Source organism: Caenorhabditis remanei, chromosome II (assembly GCF_010183535.1).
Source record: "Caenorhabditis remanei strain PX506 chromosome II, whole genome shotgun sequence".
In the NCBI taxonomy this organism is placed as follows: Eukaryota; Metazoa; Nematoda; class Chromadorea; order Rhabditida; family Rhabditidae; genus Caenorhabditis; species Caenorhabditis remanei.
Window position 1 is genome coordinate 978,835 of NC_071329.1, and position 20,275 is coordinate 999,109.

General features: G+C 39.8%; 4 protein-coding genes across 4 annotated transcripts; all 4 read right to left on the minus strand.

Annotated features, from left to right (window-relative positions):
* Window positions 1-91: 91 nt before the first annotated feature.
* On the minus strand, window positions 92-3,451 carry GCK72_003821 (uncharacterized protein; the record flags this gene model as incomplete). The annotated part of the gene is made up of 8 exons (XM_053724265.1): window positions 92-175; window positions 234-366; window positions 567-898; window positions 1,081-1,290; window positions 1,340-1,590; window positions 2,064-2,197; window positions 2,815-3,025; window positions 3,226-3,451. 8 exons carry the CDS (start codon window positions 3,449-3,451, stop codon window positions 92-94), a joined length of 1,581 nt encoding a protein of 526 aa, XP_053588459.1.
* Window positions 3,452-6,076: 2,625 nt separating this feature from the next.
* Window positions 6,077-6,644, minus strand: GCK72_003822 (uncharacterized protein; the record flags this gene model as incomplete). Its single annotated transcript, XM_003099129.2, has 2 exons — window positions 6,077-6,391; window positions 6,441-6,644. The coding sequence occupies 2 exons, from the start codon at window positions 6,642-6,644 to the stop codon at window positions 6,077-6,079; spliced, it is 519 nt and encodes a 172-aa protein (XP_003099177.2).
* A 5,797-nt stretch (window positions 6,645-12,441) lies between these two features.
* On the minus strand, window positions 12,442-16,222 carry GCK72_003823 (uncharacterized protein; the record flags this gene model as incomplete). The annotated part of the gene is made up of 4 exons (XM_003099152.2): window positions 12,442-12,778; window positions 13,240-13,373; window positions 14,368-15,154; window positions 16,077-16,222. The coding sequence occupies 4 exons, from the start codon at window positions 16,220-16,222 to the stop codon at window positions 12,442-12,444; spliced, it is 1,404 nt and encodes a 467-aa protein (XP_003099200.2).
* Window positions 16,223-17,979: 1,757 nt separating this feature from the next.
* On the minus strand, window positions 17,980-19,602 carry GCK72_003824 (uncharacterized protein; the record flags this gene model as incomplete). Its single annotated transcript, XM_053724266.1, has 4 exons — window positions 17,980-18,069; window positions 18,542-18,793; window positions 19,282-19,423; window positions 19,472-19,602. 4 exons carry the CDS (start codon window positions 19,600-19,602, stop codon window positions 17,980-17,982), a joined length of 615 nt encoding a protein of 204 aa, XP_053588460.1.
* Window positions 19,603-20,275: the final 673 nt, after the last annotated feature.

Sequence of the window (20,275 nt, forward strand, 5' to 3'; positions counted from 1 at the left end):
TTGATAAGCTTTTGAGCGGTACTGTAATTGAAACAAGAAATGCTACAAAGACAGAGAAAATCAAAATATACATAATTTCTGGAAGAAGACGTTACACAAGTTCCACTGTATTCTGCTTCCGTTGATGTTCGTTCTCCTGTTCACACTCTTTTTCGAGCTCATCGAAATTTACTCCCTGAAATTGGAATCATTGGAAATTTCAGCACAGGCCACGCCCTCTCAGCTGTTCTTACATGAGCCTCTACAATTGCATGATTCTTCTCAGCCTCTGCCACGTCCGCATTCAAATGATCAGCACAAATGTAATGAACGAATCCGCATCCCATGGAATCGCCAATTATGTTCACAGATGCACGAAGTCGGCCCCTATAAGGAAATACCGTAAGAACTCTATTTAGAGGCGTCGAAAAGATTTTTTTCCGTTTTCCGCCTTCAAAAAACTGTATTCAGCGCAACGCTGTTCATGTTGACCATCGAAATACACGGAAATGAATTTGGAGGGTTTAGTGGTCAGAAAATATGTTTCGAGACTTCTCGATTGAAGTTGATTGAGAAAATAAACTTACAAAAACCAATCGACTGCCAAAATAAGAGAAATATCATCGGCTGGAAGATCAAGAGCAGTGAGGACAATTAGCAAAGTCACCAATCCAGCCGAAGGAATTGAGGCGGCACCAATTGAGGCTAACGTGGAAGTTATGGATACGGTCACGAGTTGACCAATCGATAGTTCGAGTCCATTTATTTGAGCAATGAAGATTGAGGCGGTCGCTTCGTAGAGCGCAGTTCCGTCCTGATATTTTTGTTTGCGGTTTCCTATAGTTCCCATTTGCCGGTGGTTGACCACTCGTTCAAAGTTCCGCCCGGATACGAGAAATGGGTCTTGTTGCGACTGCTGCTGTATTAAAACACTTTTATGGGTAAAGTACGGCAGAGAGCCGCCGTAAATCGAAATTCCGCAACCAGACCACCACACCTCGTCCCCGGACCGAACTTTGAGCGAGTGGTAAGCCAACGGTGAACGGGTAATGGCAAAACTTAATTACGTGATTATCTCTCAAGATTACTGTATCTACTCACCATGTTAACCATAGCGCCCACTGGCAACACAAATTTAGTCACCCTCGGATCGATGCCCAACTTGTTCAAACATCTGAAAGTGACTGGAAGAGAGGCGGCACTTGATGATGTGCCCAAAGCGGTCATAATCGCTTGTCCAAGTCCCTTCAAGAATTTGTATGGATTGTGACGAGTTCCAATGAAATAAATGAGTGGGAGGGTGATGAATGCCTGGAATCGAAGTAATTTGTATATTCCCCGGAAGTCCAGATGTCCAGACCTGAATAGCCAATCCGAGAATGACAGTGAATACAAACAATCCTAACATCCTTGCCGTCTGCCATAAGTCTGACACCTCCAACATTTTTTGGGCTATCAACGAGGGTATTCCAATTGGTCCCAACCACATGATCATCATTACCATTCTGGTGATAACAACGTCGAGTGCGTGGAATAAGTCAGCCAACGGTTTCGCTTCATCCCCTATTTTTGAGATAACAAGACCCATAACTATGCAGAACACGATAATTCCTGGAATAACATAATTAAAGGAGGAGTGAAGTCATATTTTTTTATATCAGATTCTGATACTTCAGAAAATTCTGAACAACTTTCATCATTGCAGCAATGATTTCTTTTTATTTCTCAATTTTTCGTTTTCTTTCTTTTTTCAACAAATTTTCGTGTTTTTTCTTCTTTTTTTACGATATAAATTGAAAAAAACAGGAAAATTTGTTGAAAAAAGAAAGAAAACGAAAAATTGAGAAATAAAAAGAAATAATTTTGTCCGAGAGGACTACACGGGGGCGAAATTTCGCGTGGGAAAACTCTTCCATCTAGGCTCCTTTTGAGCCGGGAAAACGTGAATTTAGGGCATTTAGAGCGATATTTAGCACATGCTCCAATGATGAAAGTTGTTCAGAATTTTCTGAAGTATCAGAATTTGAAATAAAAAAATATGACTTCAGTCCTCCTCTTAAGACTTGATGGGCACAGTAACCTACCCAATACATTCATCCCATCCACATATCCTGTTTTCGGCACCAACTGTTGTACACCATTCGAACTGGTGTGGTTAACATAGTGAGTTTGTACCTGGGCAAACGTCGCTTTCATTATGTTCTCCGGAAACGCATTTCTGAAAAAAAGTCAATGAGAAGTTGACTTATCCACAAGAGTTGCATAGAGTTCCAATTTCCGGTGAAGAAAGTTTCACTTCCATGCAACTCTGATATCTACAGTACTGGTCATAAAGAATGCGGCACTTGCAGTTTTAGTTGAAATTGACTAACTTTAAGAGTGTGTCATGGTAAAACTAACTTTCTCACAAAGTAAATTATATATAACCATACAGAACAAAGGAAGACCTTTATTTTTGTAGTTCACAATTTTTTTGTACAGACACTCCCTAGAGAGTTATGGTCGAGCTCAAAAATCACTCTGTTTCCACTGAAATTGGTCGATTTGAGGGAGAAATTACTTTCTCGAAATGTAACTCTCTAGAGAGCGTCCGTACAAAAAGTTGTATACTACAAAAATGAAGCTCTACCTTTGTTCAGTATGGTTTATACATAATTTACTTTCTGGGACAATAAGTCATACCGTTACTCCTTCTCAAAGTTAGGCATTTTCAACTGAAAACGCCCAAATTGTGTATCTTACTGCACGGAACTGTATCTACCAGAATTGCATAGAGTTCCGATTTACGGTTTAGAAATGTTCACTTATTTCCATGCACCCCTGATATCGACTTACCTAAACAAATCCAAAAACTTCTGAGCAGCGGGCTCATTCGCAGTTGCTCCCTCCTCGATTCCCATTTTCTGTTTGATAGTTGGATCACCTGGATGAATGATCGAAACGACAATGATTCCAAGAATAACTGCATGCGTTGTGGTTATCGCATAATACATGACTGCACGCGAACCAAGACGACCCGAGGTTTTCCCGTCGAGTTGGGAGAGTCCTTCAAACATATTTCTTTGGCTATATTAGCACGACACGCGTCTTACAACCGCGTTCTACTGAAACCGAAGAAAATTGTGTGCGAAATTGAGAGGCTCGGAGAAAAAGAGAGATTTCTAAAGGGCATTTCGGTGGAGCGTAATTGTAAGGGCTGTGCCGAGATAATGCAATTATTTTCAAAAACTGTTGTTTCCTCCTCACCTGACACAATACTTGCAGCAATCAAGGGTAACACCATAACCTTTAACATATTCATGAACAGTTCTCCCGGAAAACCGACATATCTGATAACGTCTGGAGATGGTTCTAGATTTCGAAGGATTCCTCCAATTATGGCACCCATTATGATTCCAGCCATTGTCATTAGTAGTAACATGTTCTTTGTGAGCCATGATGTCCATCGATTCACTGTTTTATTGGTTGACATTCCCAGGAGCTGGAAAAAAGTAAATAAAAAGGTTACTGTATTCTCCAGAAAGATTTTACAACGATTCAAAATGTTAATTTCGCAAATCTTCTCTGCAGAACTTCTGCCGCCGCGTAACTCGCTCAAAATCCAATATTATGAGCCAAAAAATATACCAAAATGTAGATCTCACTACGGGCCAAATGGCTAGTCGTTAATATGTCGCGGGACGGGAAAACAAGCCAAAAACACGAAAATTATTTTTAAAAAACCGTTCTAGCGTCCGTCAACTGTCATAAAAAGTGATGTTTCCCCTCTGGAAATCGGTCGGATTATAATGGAAGGACGACCAAATTCAGGTTCAAAAATGTTTCGGAAAGTTTTCTTTTTTTGAATAATTTTGGATTTGAATATGGAAATATTGGAAGAACGTCACATTTTTTATTTTCATTTCCAAAAATACACATTGTCATCAAGAAAGGTAAAATATTTTGCATATGTAATTGAACCACGCAATAGATCACGCATTGATAAGAAGGTCTGATCGTACCTATTGTCAAAATAAAAAAGTTCCGACATGTTTTCTCACGTCTGAATGATAATTTATAATAATGCGCGCAGTACAAAAAAATCAAAAAAAGAATTGCCCCAAACCAGGATCGAACTGGTGACCTTTAGATCTTCAGTCTAACGCTCTCCCAACTGAGCTATTGAGGCGGTGAAAGAGAGAGACCGGGAGGGCGTATAAGAGGGGGGGAGAGAAACCAAAAATTCGTTTTATTTGCGTTTTATTTCGAATTTTGCTTCAAGAAAAAAACCGTCATGTGATTCTTTATTTCAAATTTTCGTTCCCATTCCCACCTTTTATAGTTTCCCATTATTTATGATCGCGTTCCCAGCCGCCCCCCTCTCAACCCTATTATCACCACTATATAAACCAGAGGCCGCTTCAGTTTTTATCAGTTTCAGACCCCCTTCTCTATATTTTCCTTTTTTGTTCCCAGTATTCTCTACAATTATTTCGTCTGCTATGACTGCCCGTGTGGAGTGACGATGTTCAGTTATGGATACGTGGAAATGAAGAAAATATAGGAAACGTATGCCTAACTGAGTATCATCACTACGCAATATGGCTCTTTTGATTATTTTAAGTAATTTTTGGGAGGTATTGGATAGTTAATTCAATTTAATTGTATAGGATTGTTAATTATAGAGTTACTTACAATTAACCTGTCTCAAAAATCCAGAAAACCACAGAACGTGGAGCTTGTTCCTCTTTTTCTGCTCATCTCGCTCTCCCCGTTGAAGTGTCTGGTTGAAAATTAATTTTTCCAAGAACCTTTCTCTTCTCCTCTAATCAACGGAAAAGAATATGAAAATTCATTAATCTCAGTGTACTTTTAAGTTGTTACTCGTTGTACTTTAACCGGAAAAGTGGCGAAGCTGAAGTCTTCGGGTCCCTCGAGACGTGATTGGTGCTTGTTGATAACAAGAATGCATGTGATTCTCTTTAATTTTTATATATTTTCTGAGAAACGAATAACAAAAAAGTGAATGATCAGTTTTTAATGAGTTATGAAATCGGCCAAAGAGAATACATTGGAGCTGAAGGGAGAATGTTTTGGACTAAAGACAGACTAAAGACTACACCTCCTCCGATTTGAAACTACCGTAATTAGGAGCTTCTGGAGCGTAAGGGAAAATTGTTTGGACCGCCCATACAAGACAAGACTATACTTTCCGTGTCAGACGTTTCAACTATTGTACCTCATAATTCATATCAGTAAGAACTCTGTTGAGGTATGTGCCGCTGGTGAATGTACTGACTATGAGCAACCCTTGTCTTCTCATATAGCCCAGAAGATTTTCAAGTTCGCTCAACTAGACTAAAACGATTTGTCATAAGGAAGTCCGAATGCAGACAATCTGAGCTTACCGTCAATTTGAGCAACTTTCAGACAGTCTAATCGGATCTGAGTTGATTTATACGATTTCAGGCGATCTGAGTAACTCATTGATAATTAAAGCGACCCTGACGCCTGAGATATCCGAACGTGTCCGCTGGTTCACATCTAGACAAAAAACAAGTGAACAGTAAAGAACAACGTTTGGTGATGGTGCTACAAGTGTAGTCTAACTAGACTATTTAACTATTTTAATGTCACCGAGAAGAATCAGCAGAGTCCACGTGTTGAGCTGCAATTGGTGAAATCAGCGATTCCGTAACTCTCCGTTGATTTTGATTTGTTATGGTCAGAAGGATTGGGTCTTTAAGTAATATACATATTGTTTCCCCTGTTTTGTTGAGTTTCTGAGAATCTTAGGCTATACTGTGGAATATCCCTTTAGCCAAGACCATACTTAGGGAGCATCGGGCACTGGTCTTGTGATTTAGGTCATGTGATTTGATATGCAATCTGAGATAAACTGAAAGTCATGAGCGGATTTCAGCCAATCGGTGTTAGACGATTTCAGACAGTTAATTCATTGTATCTTTATTCTGAGAAACAAATAATAACGTGAGCCAAATTCACTGTATTCAGAATATAATACCCATTTCGAGCATTGTCTGCTTCACTCTCTCTTCTTGTGTCATATTCGCTCTGAAACCTCTTTTCTCTCTGTCTTTTCTTATTCCGGGGTAACTTACCTCTTCTTCTCCTCCTCGCTTTCTCCCAACCCGAAATTTCCATTCCATACTGTCAATAAATCAAATATTGATAACCAATAAGTTTGGAGGGATAGTACAAACAACGCGATTCCCCATTTGGCGGATGACCCCTGGAGGTACAATTTGAAGGTGATGAGAAGGCCAGCGATAACAATAATAACGAAAAATAATATGAAGACAGCTTTCAGACAGTTCTTGTATCTCACATGAAATACTGGGGTGGCGGGGAGGGAGATGAAGACGATGATCAAGGAGGATATGATTTGAAGGAATAGGAAGAAGCACATCATCTGGAAGGAATATAGAATATGGATTCCTGGTCCTGGAATCTAGACTCACCTTCATATCAGTCACCAGAATACATCCTGCTGTCATAACGCCAATTCTGACAATCAAATCCATTCCAAACATCACCATCAGACACTTCTTCAACTCCGCCATACGGATTACTGTAGCAACGAGATACAGTATGGCACAGTACCCCATTGTAGCCAGGGAGACGGATTGCAGATAAAAGTTGTCGAGTTGTATGAAAGACTCCATCCCGGAAATCACCAAAAGAGCGAAACCCATTAAAAAATAAAAGACGATCGCAATAATTGAGATGAATTCTCCACATTCTGAGAGGCCCATGACGACCAGTGAATGGGAAGAAAAATGAGATGATGGAGAAGAATGAGGAGAAGTGAAGCACACGGAAAAGGGCCCTTCCTTCACCTGCTTTTGCTAATCCATCAGGTCCCTGGAGGCGGTGCTTGTTGACAACAAGAATGCATGTGATTCACTATAATTTTTATATATTTTCAGAGAAGCGAATAACAAAAAAAGTGAATGAGTTATGAAATTGGGGAAAAGAATAATATTTAACTATTAATGTCCCTCATTTTCTTTGCCCATCGGAATTCAAGTCTCTTCTTGTGAATAATATTGCACGATTCTGATTTTTTTTTTCTTTCTTTATTCTCCCTCCCCCTTGCCCACCTATTTTTTAATTCCTTATTTCCCGGTTTCCTTTCTCAGGTTTAGTCTCGTGAGGGACTTTACCTGACCTCCAGTGACTTTTTCTGTATATTTAAATAGTTAAATAAAATATCAAATAATATGGAGTAGACTGAAGACTACAACTACCGGAATCAACTTTGGAAGACGAGCAGCCATGACTAAACCTTAAGCCAAGCATAAATGTCCTTCTAGAAGTCACATGCCGCGTATCCATCTATCCAAAAATGAGGTCATTTGAACTCTCGAATTTCCAATAATTTCAAAAAAAAAGTACGGTGAAATGTAACAGTTTTCGATGGTTTGGTACATAGGGAGAATAGGACAATGAAACGGCATCCTTTTGCAGGATCATAGTATAGGACGATCCTTCTTTTTTCCCATTTTTTGGACCCATTATCACTAGAAAGCGTACCGTCGAAAACTGTTACTTTTCACCGTATTTCTTGGATTTGTTGGAATCTCGAGAGTCCTTTTTTTTAAGCGTTACCCGTCATGTTTCGAAGTCTTCTTACTACGTGTCATTTTGTAGGAACACTTTTTATATAAAATCTAGAAAGTACGGAAAATTTGAGAGCCGGGATCTCGACGTTCATGATAGATGACTGAAAACGCGTCGGTCACATTGTTTGTACTGTCTTGAACTATCATGGTTTGGAAGCGTTACCCGTCATGATTCGAATTCTTCATACTACGTGTCATTTTGTTGGAACACTTTTTATAGAACATCTTTTCAGTCATCTATGATGAACGTCGAGATCCCGGCTCTCAAATCTTTCAAAAATAGTAGAGATGGTTGTGATTCTCTTACGAGTTACACAGACTTTATAAACAATATTGCTAATTATGAGAAAGAGCAACATTTAAACCAATCTACCCATACACTAACACACTTTCATAGGCCGAGATTCGTCTCAAATGCTCCATCATTCTTACCCCAAACGTTACCGGTCAGACTCGGTCAGGTGATCTGCGAGCGGTCCGCTAATAATACTCATAGAGACAAGTGCGAGCGAGTGATTAATCATAAATGTGAAAAAGTCGGCCTGTGTTCTCATTGTCCTTCTCTACTCCAGACAGTCACCTGACAGCCATCTGTCACTTATCTTCCTGGGAAATCAAATAGATGACGACGAATAGACCACGCCCCCAGTCCAAATGAGGTCAGACCACACTGTCCTATTGTCTCATTAATGCTAACACAAACCACCTGTTCACTTATCTCAATGGGAAATCACATTTTATGTTCTATCCTATTAGACCAGCAGATGGCGGCTTATGTTCTAGACTCCTCCCACTGTCCCCAGTCTCCTCACATTATTTTCTTGGCTCAGTCGTCTACTATTTCTCTGTACTGGATGGTGACTCATCTATCTTCTTTTTTATTGACCATCTTTGAGATATCCCCATAACCATGATTTATCTCGTTTCTCCCTATTTGCTCACTAAGATTACAAATTAGTGTTTTCTTAGATTCACTTTCAGAAACTTAGATTCACATTTAAAATTGATTCTTAGAAACCAAGGTTTTTGAGAAAGTTTTGTCATGATAGTTCATTTGGTTGAAGGCGGTGGGTTGGGTCCTTCGGGACTTACTATAACCTGATGTTGAATGACTATCATAGTGAATTCACAAATTTGAATTGATTCTTAGAAACCAAGGTTTTTGAGAAAGTTTTGTCATGATAGTTCATTTGGTTGAAGGCGGTGGGTTGGGTCCTTCGGGACTTACTATAACCTGATGTTGAATGACTATCATAGTGAATTCACAAATTTGAATTGATTCTTAGAAACCAGGGTTTTTGAGAAAGTTTTGTCATGATAGTTCATTTGGTTGAAGGCGGTGGGTTGGGTCCTTCGGGACTTACTATAACCTGATGTTGAATGACTATCATAGTGAATTCACAAATTTGAATTGATTCTTAGAAACCAAGGTTTTTGAGAAAGTTTTGTCATGATAGTTCATTTGGTTGAAGGCGGTGGGTTGGGTCCTTCGGGACTTACTATAACCTGATGTTGAATGACTATCATAGTGAATTCACAAATTTGAATTGATTCTTAGAAACCAAGGTTTTTGAGAAAGTTTTGTCATGATAGTTCATTTGGTTGAAGGCGGTGGGTTGGGTCCTTCGGGACTTACTATAACCTGATGTTGAATGACTATCATAGTGAATTCACAAATTTGAATTGATTCTTAGAAACCAAGGTTTTTGAGAAAGTTTTGTCATGATAGTTCATTTGGTTGAAGGCGGTGGGTTGGGTCCTTCGGGACTTACTATAACCTGATGTTGAATGACTATCATAGTGAATTCACAAATTTGAATTGATTCTTAGAAACCAGGGTTTTTGAGAAAGTTTTGTCATGATAGTTCATTTGGTTGAAGGCGGTGGGTTGGGTCCTTCGGGACTTACTATAACCTGATGTTGAATGACTATCATAGTGAATTCACAAATTTGAATTGATTCTTAGAAACCAGGGTTTTTGAGAAAGTTTTGTCATGATAGTTCATTTGGTTGAAGGCGGTGGGTTGGGTCCTTCGGGACTTACTATAACCTGATGTTGAATGACTATCATAGTGAATTCACAAATTTGAATTGATTCTTAGAAACCAAGGTTTTTGAGAAAGTTTTGTCATGATAGTTCATTTGGTTGAAGGCGGTGGGTTGGGTCCTTCGGGACTTACTATAACCTGATGTTGAATGACTATCATAGTGAATTCACAAATTTGAATTGATTCTTAGAAACCAAGGTTTTTGAGAAAGTTTTGTCATGATAGTTCATTTGGTTGAAGGCGGTGGGTTGGGTCCTTCGGGACTTACTATAACCTGATGTTGAATGACTATCATAGTGAATTCACAAATTTGAATTGATTCTTAGAAACCAAGGTTTTTGAGAAAGTTTTGTCATGATAGTTCATTTGGTTGAAGGCGGTGGGTTGGGTCCTTCGGGACTTACTATAACCTGATGTTGAATGACTATCATAGTGAATTCACAAATTTGAATTGATTCTTAGAAACCAGGGTTTTTGAGAAAGTTTTGTCATGATAGTTCATTTGGTTGAAGGCGGTGGGTTGGGTCCTTCGGGACTTACTATAACCTGATGTTGAATGACTATCATAGTGAATTCACAAATTTGAATTGATTCTTAGAAACCAAGGTTTTTGAGAAAGTTTTGTCATGATAGTTCATTTGGTTGAAGGCGGTGGGTTGGGTCCTTCGGGACTTACTATAACCTGATGTTGAATGACTATCATAGTGAATTCACAAATTTGAATTGATTCTTAGAAACCAAGGTTTTTGAGAAAGTTTTGTCATGATAGTTCATTTGGTTGAAGGCGGTGGGTTGGGTCCTTCGGGACTTACTATAACCTGATGTTGAATGACTATCATAGTGAATTCACAAATTTGAATTGATTCTTAGAAACCAAGGTTTTTGAGAAAGTTTTGTCATGATAGTTCATTTGGTTGAAGGCGGTGGGTTGGGTCCTTCGGGACTTACTATAACCTGATGTTGAATGACTATCATAGTGAATTCACAAATTTGAATTGATTCTTAGAAACCAAGGTTTTTGAGAAAGTTTTGTCATGATAGTTCATTTGGTTGAAGGCGGTGGGTTGGGTCCTTCGGGACTTACTATAACCTGATGTTGAATGACTATCATAGTGAATTCACAAATTTGAATTGATTCTTAGAAACCAAGGTTTTTGAGAAAGTTTTGTCATGATAGTTCATTTGGTTGAAGGCGGTGGGTTGGGTCCTTCGGGACTTACTATAACCTGATGTTGAATGACTATCATAGTGAATTCACAAATTTGAATCGATTCTTAGAAACCAGGGTTTTTGAGAAAGTTTTGTCATGATAGTTCATTTGGTTGAAGGCGGTGGGTTGGGTCCTTCGGGACTTACTATAACCTGATGTTGAATGACTATCATAGTGAATTCACAAATTTGAATTGATTCTTAGAAACCAGGGTTTTTGAGAAAGTTTTGTCATGATAGTTCATTTGGTTGAAGGCGGTGGGTTGGGTCCTTCGGGACTTACTATAACCTGATGTTGAATGACTATCATAGTGAATTCACAAATTTGAATTGATTCTTAGAAACCAAGGTTTTTGAGAAAGTTTTGTCATGATAGTTCATTTGGTTGAAGGCGGTGGGTTGGGTCCTTCGGGACTTACTATAACCTGATGTTGAATGACTATCATAGTGAATTCACAAATTTGAATTGATTCTTAGAAACCAAGGTTTTTGAGAAAGTTTTGTCATGATAGTTCATTTGGTTGAAGGCGGTGGGTTGGGTCCTTCGGGACTTACTATAACCTGATGTTGAATGACTATCATAGTGAATTCACAAATTTGAATCGATTCTTAGAAACCAGGGTTTTTGAGAAAGTTTTGTCATGATAGTTCATTTGGTTGAAGGCGGTGGGTTGGGTCCTTCGGGACTTACTATAACCTGATGTTGAATGACTATCATAGTGAATTCACAAATTTGAATTGATTCTTAGAAACCAGGGTTTTTGAGAAAGTTTTGGTGGGTTGGGTCGTTCGGGATTAGTGAACTTCGTTTTATCGCGATGATTGAACCCCTCAGAGGATTCTGACGAAGACACCACCCAAGTTCAATCAAGCTTGAGTGTTCTGCGAGAGAAGCCACATTTTGGATCGCAGGTTAAATGTCCCAGAATACAAGGACAGAAAGAAGAAGCTGATGAAGGACCGTCTCTGCATCACAAGGAAGACATCCCATGCACTTCCAACACGAAGTGCATGGGAAGCCATTATTGCTGGAAGAAGACTCATCACATCTCTATGTGTCCAGAAGACATCGAGATCAAATGGGGAAGTGTCAGATGTACAATGAAACATCTTGTACGTGCATCAACTCAAATTATGATCATTCGAATGTTTCAGAAAACCGCTCCCTTTTTGAAAAATTCGAACAATGCAACGACGGATAACGAAATCAAGGATCGGACTCAATGACGAGGACAATACGTCTGATGAAACGATGTGAGGCGACTCGGATACATGGAAATCGAGTTTGTCAGTCAATGGATTCCAGAATTGTAAGTTATTTTGAGAAATAAACTTTCAGACTGAAGTTAGGCTGCAAGAGGACTGTAATTATCCAGGCGGGGGTTTGAATCCTCCCAATGACATAAAAATCTGTAAGGGGTCGTTTGTCATTGCAACAATAGGCAATTAGGGATATATATTCTCCTCATCCACCATAGTCGAGCATGTTCTTTATTAGATAACCAAAAAGTGTTATAAGCAAAAATCATCAAAAATAAATAACGCCTTTATCATCGATTAACTTTAAAGTTAAAGTGGATTTAAAGTGGATGATTGAGCAAGAATTGTTGAACAGCGTAATACATCTGTGGTGCTCTCCATTGTGGCGCCATATGTCCGGCTCCGCGGATAGTAATGAAGCTGAGCCCATCGAAGAGTGTCTTGAATCCGGCGATTTGTCTGTCGAACTTCCATGGAGTCTTCTTCAAAGTTCTACGGAGTCCCAACTGATCGGAGAACTGCTGTCCCATCATGAAGTTGCATGCCATGTCGGTGTCACCGTAGTAGAGGAGAACGCGAACGTGGTTCTTGACGATCTTCTTGATGAATGGAGTCATGTCGGTGTATTGCTTTTGGTAAGTGGTGGTCACCTTGTCGCTGGAATTTAAGATTAGTTCAGAATGGTTTATATTGGCTAAGGTTGGCTGAGATAGTCTGATATCGACTAAGCTAGGCTATGATCAGTTCAGATCGTCTGAGATCGGTTAAGACAGACTAAACTTGATTAGGATTGGCTGAGAATGTGTAAGCCATGTCTGATTTACACTTCCCGGAAGTTAGCAGAAAATGTCTCATATAAACAGAAATGCATGGCTAATATAGTCTATGACGGATAAAGTTTGCCTAAGGTATCCTGATACCGGTTAAGTTGGGAAAAACTTATCTAAGCCAGCTGCAAATTGGCTGAAGCTCACAGTTGGTTAAAGTATTACATTGGCAAAACCATGTTTAGGTGTTGTTATCAATTGAATAAATTAGTCATCTGAGGCATCTTGACCAAAAATATTTATGGTTCCTGCTCACCTCTCATTCAGTAAGCTACAATCTCCTGCTCTTACCTGCAAATATCCCATTTTCCAAGGTTGAATGGAATGTGGATAGCCTTGCGGACCTTTGGATCGTTCATGTAGGAAAGCATCTCGGTGTCGTTGAGGCATGGAACATCGGCGGTCAGTGGCTTTTGGGATTTGTTCTGGAAGTAAAGGAAGGATTTTGGTTTGGCGGTGTAAAGGGTCTGACGATTTTAACTTAGGCATCGTAGATAGCTTAAGATCGGCTTTTTCAGCCTCATTGTAATTTTTAGTCTAACTGTTCTGAACCTTTAGCTTGAGACTTGCGGATCACATACAGGACTAGGTTCTATCTTTCCTAGTCAATAATATCCTGCTTGGTCAGCCGTAAGGATACCTTATCAGACACAAACTGGGCTATCACTTCTCACTTACTATCACTATCTCTATCTTCTATCATCACTATCCCTCAACAGATCTTGTCCGATTTCAGTCACTATCCTAGCTCACGGTGTTTCAATCAGGCGTAAAAATAGACCCGATTTCTGGTTAGCTCGAAATTTCTGAATTTAGACACCAACAACGGAATTCAAACTCGTTTTCAGTCAAATTTTGAAGTTTTGGACATCCGAATATACAAAAACACAATTGGATATTATCCTGACTGAAAATTGTGAGATTCTGATGACTTTCAGACTGAAGGTGTTCATTTTCATAGTTTAAGATGTCTAATTAGTCGATTTCTGTGTTTCTGGATATCCGGATGTCCAAACTGTCGAATTTCAGGCAAACATGTCGTTTTTGACCAGTTTTCAGTCAAAAATCTTTAAAATCTTAATTTTTAGTCTAAGCTCTACCAATTTAAAACGCGCTCAACTTAGGCTAGTCGATCGGCAGGATTACAGATCTCTTAGTCATTATTAGCCAGCCAAGATTCGTTTTGACAACAGAATCACAGATCTCAAATTACATAAATCAATGTTATCTTTTTTTCAGATGATGTTGGCCGATCTCAACCGATCTCAACCGATTTCAACCGATTTCAACCAATCTCAGCCGATGTCCGCCGATCTCAGCCGATCTCAACCGATGTCAACCGATGTCCGCCGATCTCAGCCGATCATAACCAGTCATAACCGATCTCCACCGATCTCCACCAATCTCCTTCCCTCTCACCTTCAAAAATTGGTACAACTTGCTCTTCGTCTGATTCTTCAACTGCTCATCGAATCTAGCCATCGCTGGCGCGACTCCTCTCAACATGTGGCTCATTCTCTTGCTGTTCACCGATGGATTTGGATCACAGTCTCTGTACAAATCATATGGATTGAGACCTCCAAACCACAAGAACTGGAAGATATCCTCGACAAGAGTGGCGCAGTGTCCGGCGACTTGAGTCAAGTCACACGAGTCAATGCATCCAGAGCAGCAATCGCGCTCCAGCGTATTCCAGATCTTCTCATCAATCAATCCGTGTCCATAAGCGAATCGAACAGAGGTGTCGATGTTAAGCTTCTCATTGACATATCCATTTCCAAGTGCCATTCCCTTAAGGTTGATTGGGAAATCCTTTTGGCCATCCACAATACGGGCAGTCAGTGTTGGAACGTAGACTCCTCCATAAGACTCTCCCATAATGAATGTTTGATGATGACGGAATTGTGGGAATTCGGTGAAGAATTGTTTGACGGCTTCGTAGTTTTCAAGGGAGGTCAAGTCATCGTTAGTGGTGATGTTACCATCGGTGGCGTACGAGTATCCGACTCCGGCTGGAGACTCGATATAGACGACTGAAGCCATCTTGTTCCATGAGTACTCGTTCTCTCTAAGTGTCTTTCCGTCCTCGTTCGCAACGTATGGTCCCATTTCGTTGAGAAGTCCGTCGAGGGAGGAGCATCCGGGTCCTCCGTTGAACCAGAAGATCAGTGGGTCGCTGGATGGCTCGTTTTGGGATTCGACAAACCTGGAAGACGAGGGAATTGCGGATAAGGGAAATTATGTTGTTAGTCCTGGTGTGTGTACGAAGCGCTGAGCTTACAAGGGAAGAGAAGCGGCTTTTAAACGGTCTACAAAATTGGTTACATGTATTTTCGACTACGTAGATTTCATTTCTGCAATCAGAACCGGCTAAATGACTCTGGGAGCCGAGTTATGAGCCCTCAAACATTTTATATGGCTATTTTTTTCACATGGATTTCCGATTCGGCAATAGTATACGCAAAGATTTTATCATTTTTCCAACGAGTATTCCTTAAATTTCTATGTAAATGGTTCTTCTGTTTGTGTATCTATGAGTCCTGATTTTAACAAGCCGGTGCATGGTATATCTATAGTACTGACAATAAGTCATATTCTCGACGGACAACTTCCGAAAGATTGGGTTTTCCAGGAAAGTCTAGATATCTAGAAGTCCCAATATCCGGATGTCCAAGGGCCTATATGTCAGTCATCCTACATTCAGGCCTACACAAAATGCCACTCTATATGTGTCTGGCTGTCCGGATGTCTTCCTACTTTAGTCGTGTAGCCTCGCACTGTTGCGTGAAAAAAAAGGATTCCTGGAGAGTTCATAACTCGGAGAAGAGCGAATTCCAAAAGTTTTTGGAAGCCTACTGAAGTTTCATCAAGATCCAAAGGTTTATAATCTTCAGAGTCGCTAATCTCCGCAAAAAAGTCGCTAAGGTGCAGTACTATGCAATTTCCCCAGAACGTTTTAACAATTCCTTGCGTCAACCTGGATTATTTCAACTACGGCCTCTTCCCCCTACCTCAACTCCTAAAAACCTTAGAAATTCTCAAAAACACAATTCTTCTACAGATCGATATGATTATTTTGAGCATTCTACTGATTTTCAAAATTTCTGCGTCCCATCCAGCCCACTCACCAATAATGCAATACATGGTTATCCGAGACTTGGAAGAATCCAGAGTAGTGCTTGAAGTTCGGCTCGAAATCCAATCCTGGCAGATCTTTGATCTCCTCTCCGACGGTCAACCCGACGATGAAGGCAAGAAGGAGTAGGGTCTTCATACCTGCAATATCCTTATGATATGAACCTTATGATGTGAAAAACTAGAAAAAAGAAAAAAAAGGTTTTCCAGAAAATTCTACGAAGGTCTGGTGACAATGTCCCCTCGAGAAGCAAAGTGATGTCTGCTAGAGACAGGATCGGGTGCAAAAGAAGGGGGCGGGGCTTGGTATCCTTTGCCTTCCTCCTCCTTTAAAAAAGGGGCGTGGCTTGCAGGACGGCTAGACAAAGGACATGTCAAGGACACATGTTTGAATTCTACAAGTCGGCGGGACTTAGAGAATAAAAGAAATATCAAACTTCAAAAATCTATTAATCAAAATGGTTTGGTTAGGGCAGAAAGATCGGAAGAGCAATGAGCTGGAGAAAGATGATAGAAAATATGGTGCCATTCTGCAGAAGTTGGTCTCATCGGCCAGTAGGATCATGGATTTTGGTTCATAAACAAGGAAAAGTTATAGGTGACCATTGGTGATTGGTCTTAACAAACACAGATATTTCTTTGAGGTGGTCAGAGTTCTTCTGCTTGATCAGTAGGTTTGGGAGTCAAAGTGTTGGAGACTACAGAACCGGTGAATAAAATGTCAGGCTTTCGAATTATGACTCTGGAAGGAACAAAGTCACATTAAATCCGTTCTACGACTGTCACCAAAATTAGGTACCCGAATTTCAAGCTGATACATATAACTGCAATACCTCAGTACTCCAAAGGGAGAAATAGTGTACAACTTGCAGTTAAATTGTTTGGGGGAAATTAAGGATTAGTTTGAAGATATTCGAAGCGTTATCTATAATTACATAACTGAAAAAACAATGATTAAAAAAATATATTCAGTTTTGGAAAGATAACTCTTGTATTTACCATGATATGATATCTAGAAGTGGTTTCACTAGAAAAATTCAAGAGAAATTGTGCATGTCATTCTCTGGAAACTCAAAAGGGCTGAGCTAGACCTAACTTTTATGAAAATATCAGAGATAGACCCACGTTTCACTCTGAATAATTCCCATGTAAGCTGAGAAAACTAATGATTCCAAATATTTATTATTTGCCTTCTAGGCCTAGTGTTAAGGAACGGGGTCAAATAGGTCAAAGTATGAAATCCATGTCCCTCCCTACGGAAATGCGAAATATATAGCAGCAACTCCCGTATTTTAATAGGTATCAATTGAACATCAAAATTCCCCAGTTCACAATAAATCAGATGCATAAAACTCGCCGAGATCTTGATTTTGGTATATTTTTCAACTCATAACATGGAATCTCGATGTTTTCAATGTCAGAATCTGTTAAAAAGTCAAATTTTGATTTATTTCAGCATTTCCGTCTCTACGCGGCTCCTTTTTTAAGAGTAACTGTTGAAACCCATATTTCTTCCCTTTCCTTCAAAATAGAATTGCGCTGCCTTCACCAGATTTCAATTTCAGATATCTGGTCAACCTCATGACCACTTTCCTTCATTTTTCTTCAAATTCCCACCAAAAAGCTTTTATCTTTTATCTTTCTGAATGTGTTGATAAGAAGAAGAAAAAGTGGGGCCATCATCCACTTTACACAATAAATCAAATCGAAATATCATCATCAAAAAAGAGATAGAATCAAAAGAGAGGACAGGGTTTTTGCAGAGCTCATTGGCTCCATCGAAAACACATTGATAACAGAAAGAAGAAGAAGATATTTTAGAAGAAAAGGGGGACCGAAGTGATTGATTGGGGTCACTGATAGCGACTGGCACCACCACCTTCTAACACATTGCTGTTAGGGTTGACGAGTCGATGGGCCATTGGTGTCCGAGTCGGTGCCGAAAACGACGAAATGAACTTCCGAGGCGGTGAGGATCACGAATTTCTGGAAGAATGGAGGGTAAGGGTATATTATGCAGATTAACATGGGGAATTGGGCCGTTTTCAGTTAAAATTGTAAAACTTTGAGAGTGTGTCATGGTAAAAATCTACTTGATTGTCCCATCAAGTAGATTTTTAATGGATTATACAAATCAAAGGTAGAGCTCCATTTTTTTTTAGTTAACACCTTTTTTGTACGGACACTGCCTAGCAAGTTACATATCGACGAAATAATTTCTCCCTCAAATCGTCTCATTTTAGTGCAAAACAGAGTGATTTTTGAGCTGTCCCCTTAAAAAGATCATAAGGGGACTGTCAGTACAAAAAAGTTGTCATTTCCAAAAATAAAGCTCTACCTTTGTTTTGTATGGTTTATGAATAATTTTTATTTTGGGGACAATCAGTAATACCGTAAAACACTCTCAAAGTTGGTCATTTTCAACTAACAAGGCCAAATTATATATCTTACTACTTACCTGCGGATAAGTCAACAACAACCTGGTACAATGATTCAAGTAGGTAGTGAACAGTTGGTCTCGATATTTTCTTCTGAAAAACTCCCATATATGGTTGAATATCACAAGTTCTAACCCATTAGGTCTCAACTTCCACACCGAGACCACTCCAGCCGCCGTGAGGGAATACAAACTGGATTTATCGCAAGCCACATCGACAGTGTATTCAGATGGTCCAAAGCATAGTTGGTGGGAGGGGTTTCTGAAAGACATCTGGATGAACAGAGTGAAGGATAGATAGACAGATAGATTTGGAGCTGAGCTAGCAATCAGGGGATCCAAAGTAGCTACAAGCAACTGGCAGAACTAAGTCATCCGGATATTCAGACATGCAACCTCAGAACCCAAAAACATTCCCAAAAACGGATGGAACGCAGGGAGTATCAAGTAGACATCCGGACAAACACAGACAGACACACAGAATCTTTACTAATAATATTCAACAGATTCCGTCTGTTTGTCGAAAGCCATAACTCGCACCGTAGTGGACCCCGATTTTAATGAAACCTGTCCGGATGTCCACACGGTCCTTCAACTCACTTCGGTTTATCCGTCTCCCAAATCGAACATGTCTGCGAAGCCTTATCAAATATCATCAGCCGATTTTCCCCGAATTTTTTGATATCTCCTTTTGTGAGTGGCTGAAAATCCTATTTTTCCTATTTTCCAGGTCTGGCGCACCTGAGACGCGTTTTTCTAACCTTCTCCGTCTCATAACTCTCATAGTCCAGTGGTGAATCTGGTGTAAAGCTGGAAATCGATTTGTTGGACACCACGTGGATACGATTTTCAATTATATAACTGGAGATGATCGGGTTGAGAAGAGGAGAGCACTCGAGGAGTCTGGAAGAGTTTTTTGCTTTTGATGGCCTAGAATACCAAATTTCTTACTTTTCCTGCGTCTCTAGCTTAGTGACTATCCCTGATGAGTTCATTGTACATATATTTCCATTTAAGACCATCAGAGACACAATTTCTCGGGATTCATAAATAAGGAGTTTATCGAGGTCGTCGATTTCCATTACCAGGATTTTAGAGGGGGAGAAGAGCTGGAAATGGAGAAATTAAAGATGGTGAGACATCCGGACACTCGGATGCACATATTGACATACAAATAGACATTCTAATAGTCCAGTACTCGACAATTGCAATATTTGAATTTTCTGGACATCCGGAAATCTAGACAGATAGCTACAAGACATTTGGATACCCGGACACACAGACAGATACATACTCTATAACTTAGAAACTAACCGCCACGAAGTGATGACTGGAAAATAGCTGAACCTTCTCTTCCTTGAAAAAGCTGTCCGGTGGAATCTCATGTTTTATGCTTTTCTGAATTTTTAAAATATATTGGAACCGGGAAAAGGTGTGCCCTACCAACAAGTTCTTCAATGATCTCAGTTCTATAAAGTAGCGATTTTGTTCAGGGATGTGTAGAAGGAGAATGAAGACATTCTGGAAACATTGGGTTTTAAATGTGTCAACTGATAGACAGCTAGAAAATAACCAAGAAGTATTACAAGATAAACGAATAGACTTTCTGGACGACATATTTCTAGCACAGAAAAAACGGTAGTCAGTAACAGAGATGCATGGATGTGAAAATGCAGTTCTGGTCAGGAAAAGAAGTATTAGCACGGCACGCATCTTACAACCGCGCTCTACCGAATCCCGAAGTAAATTGTGTGC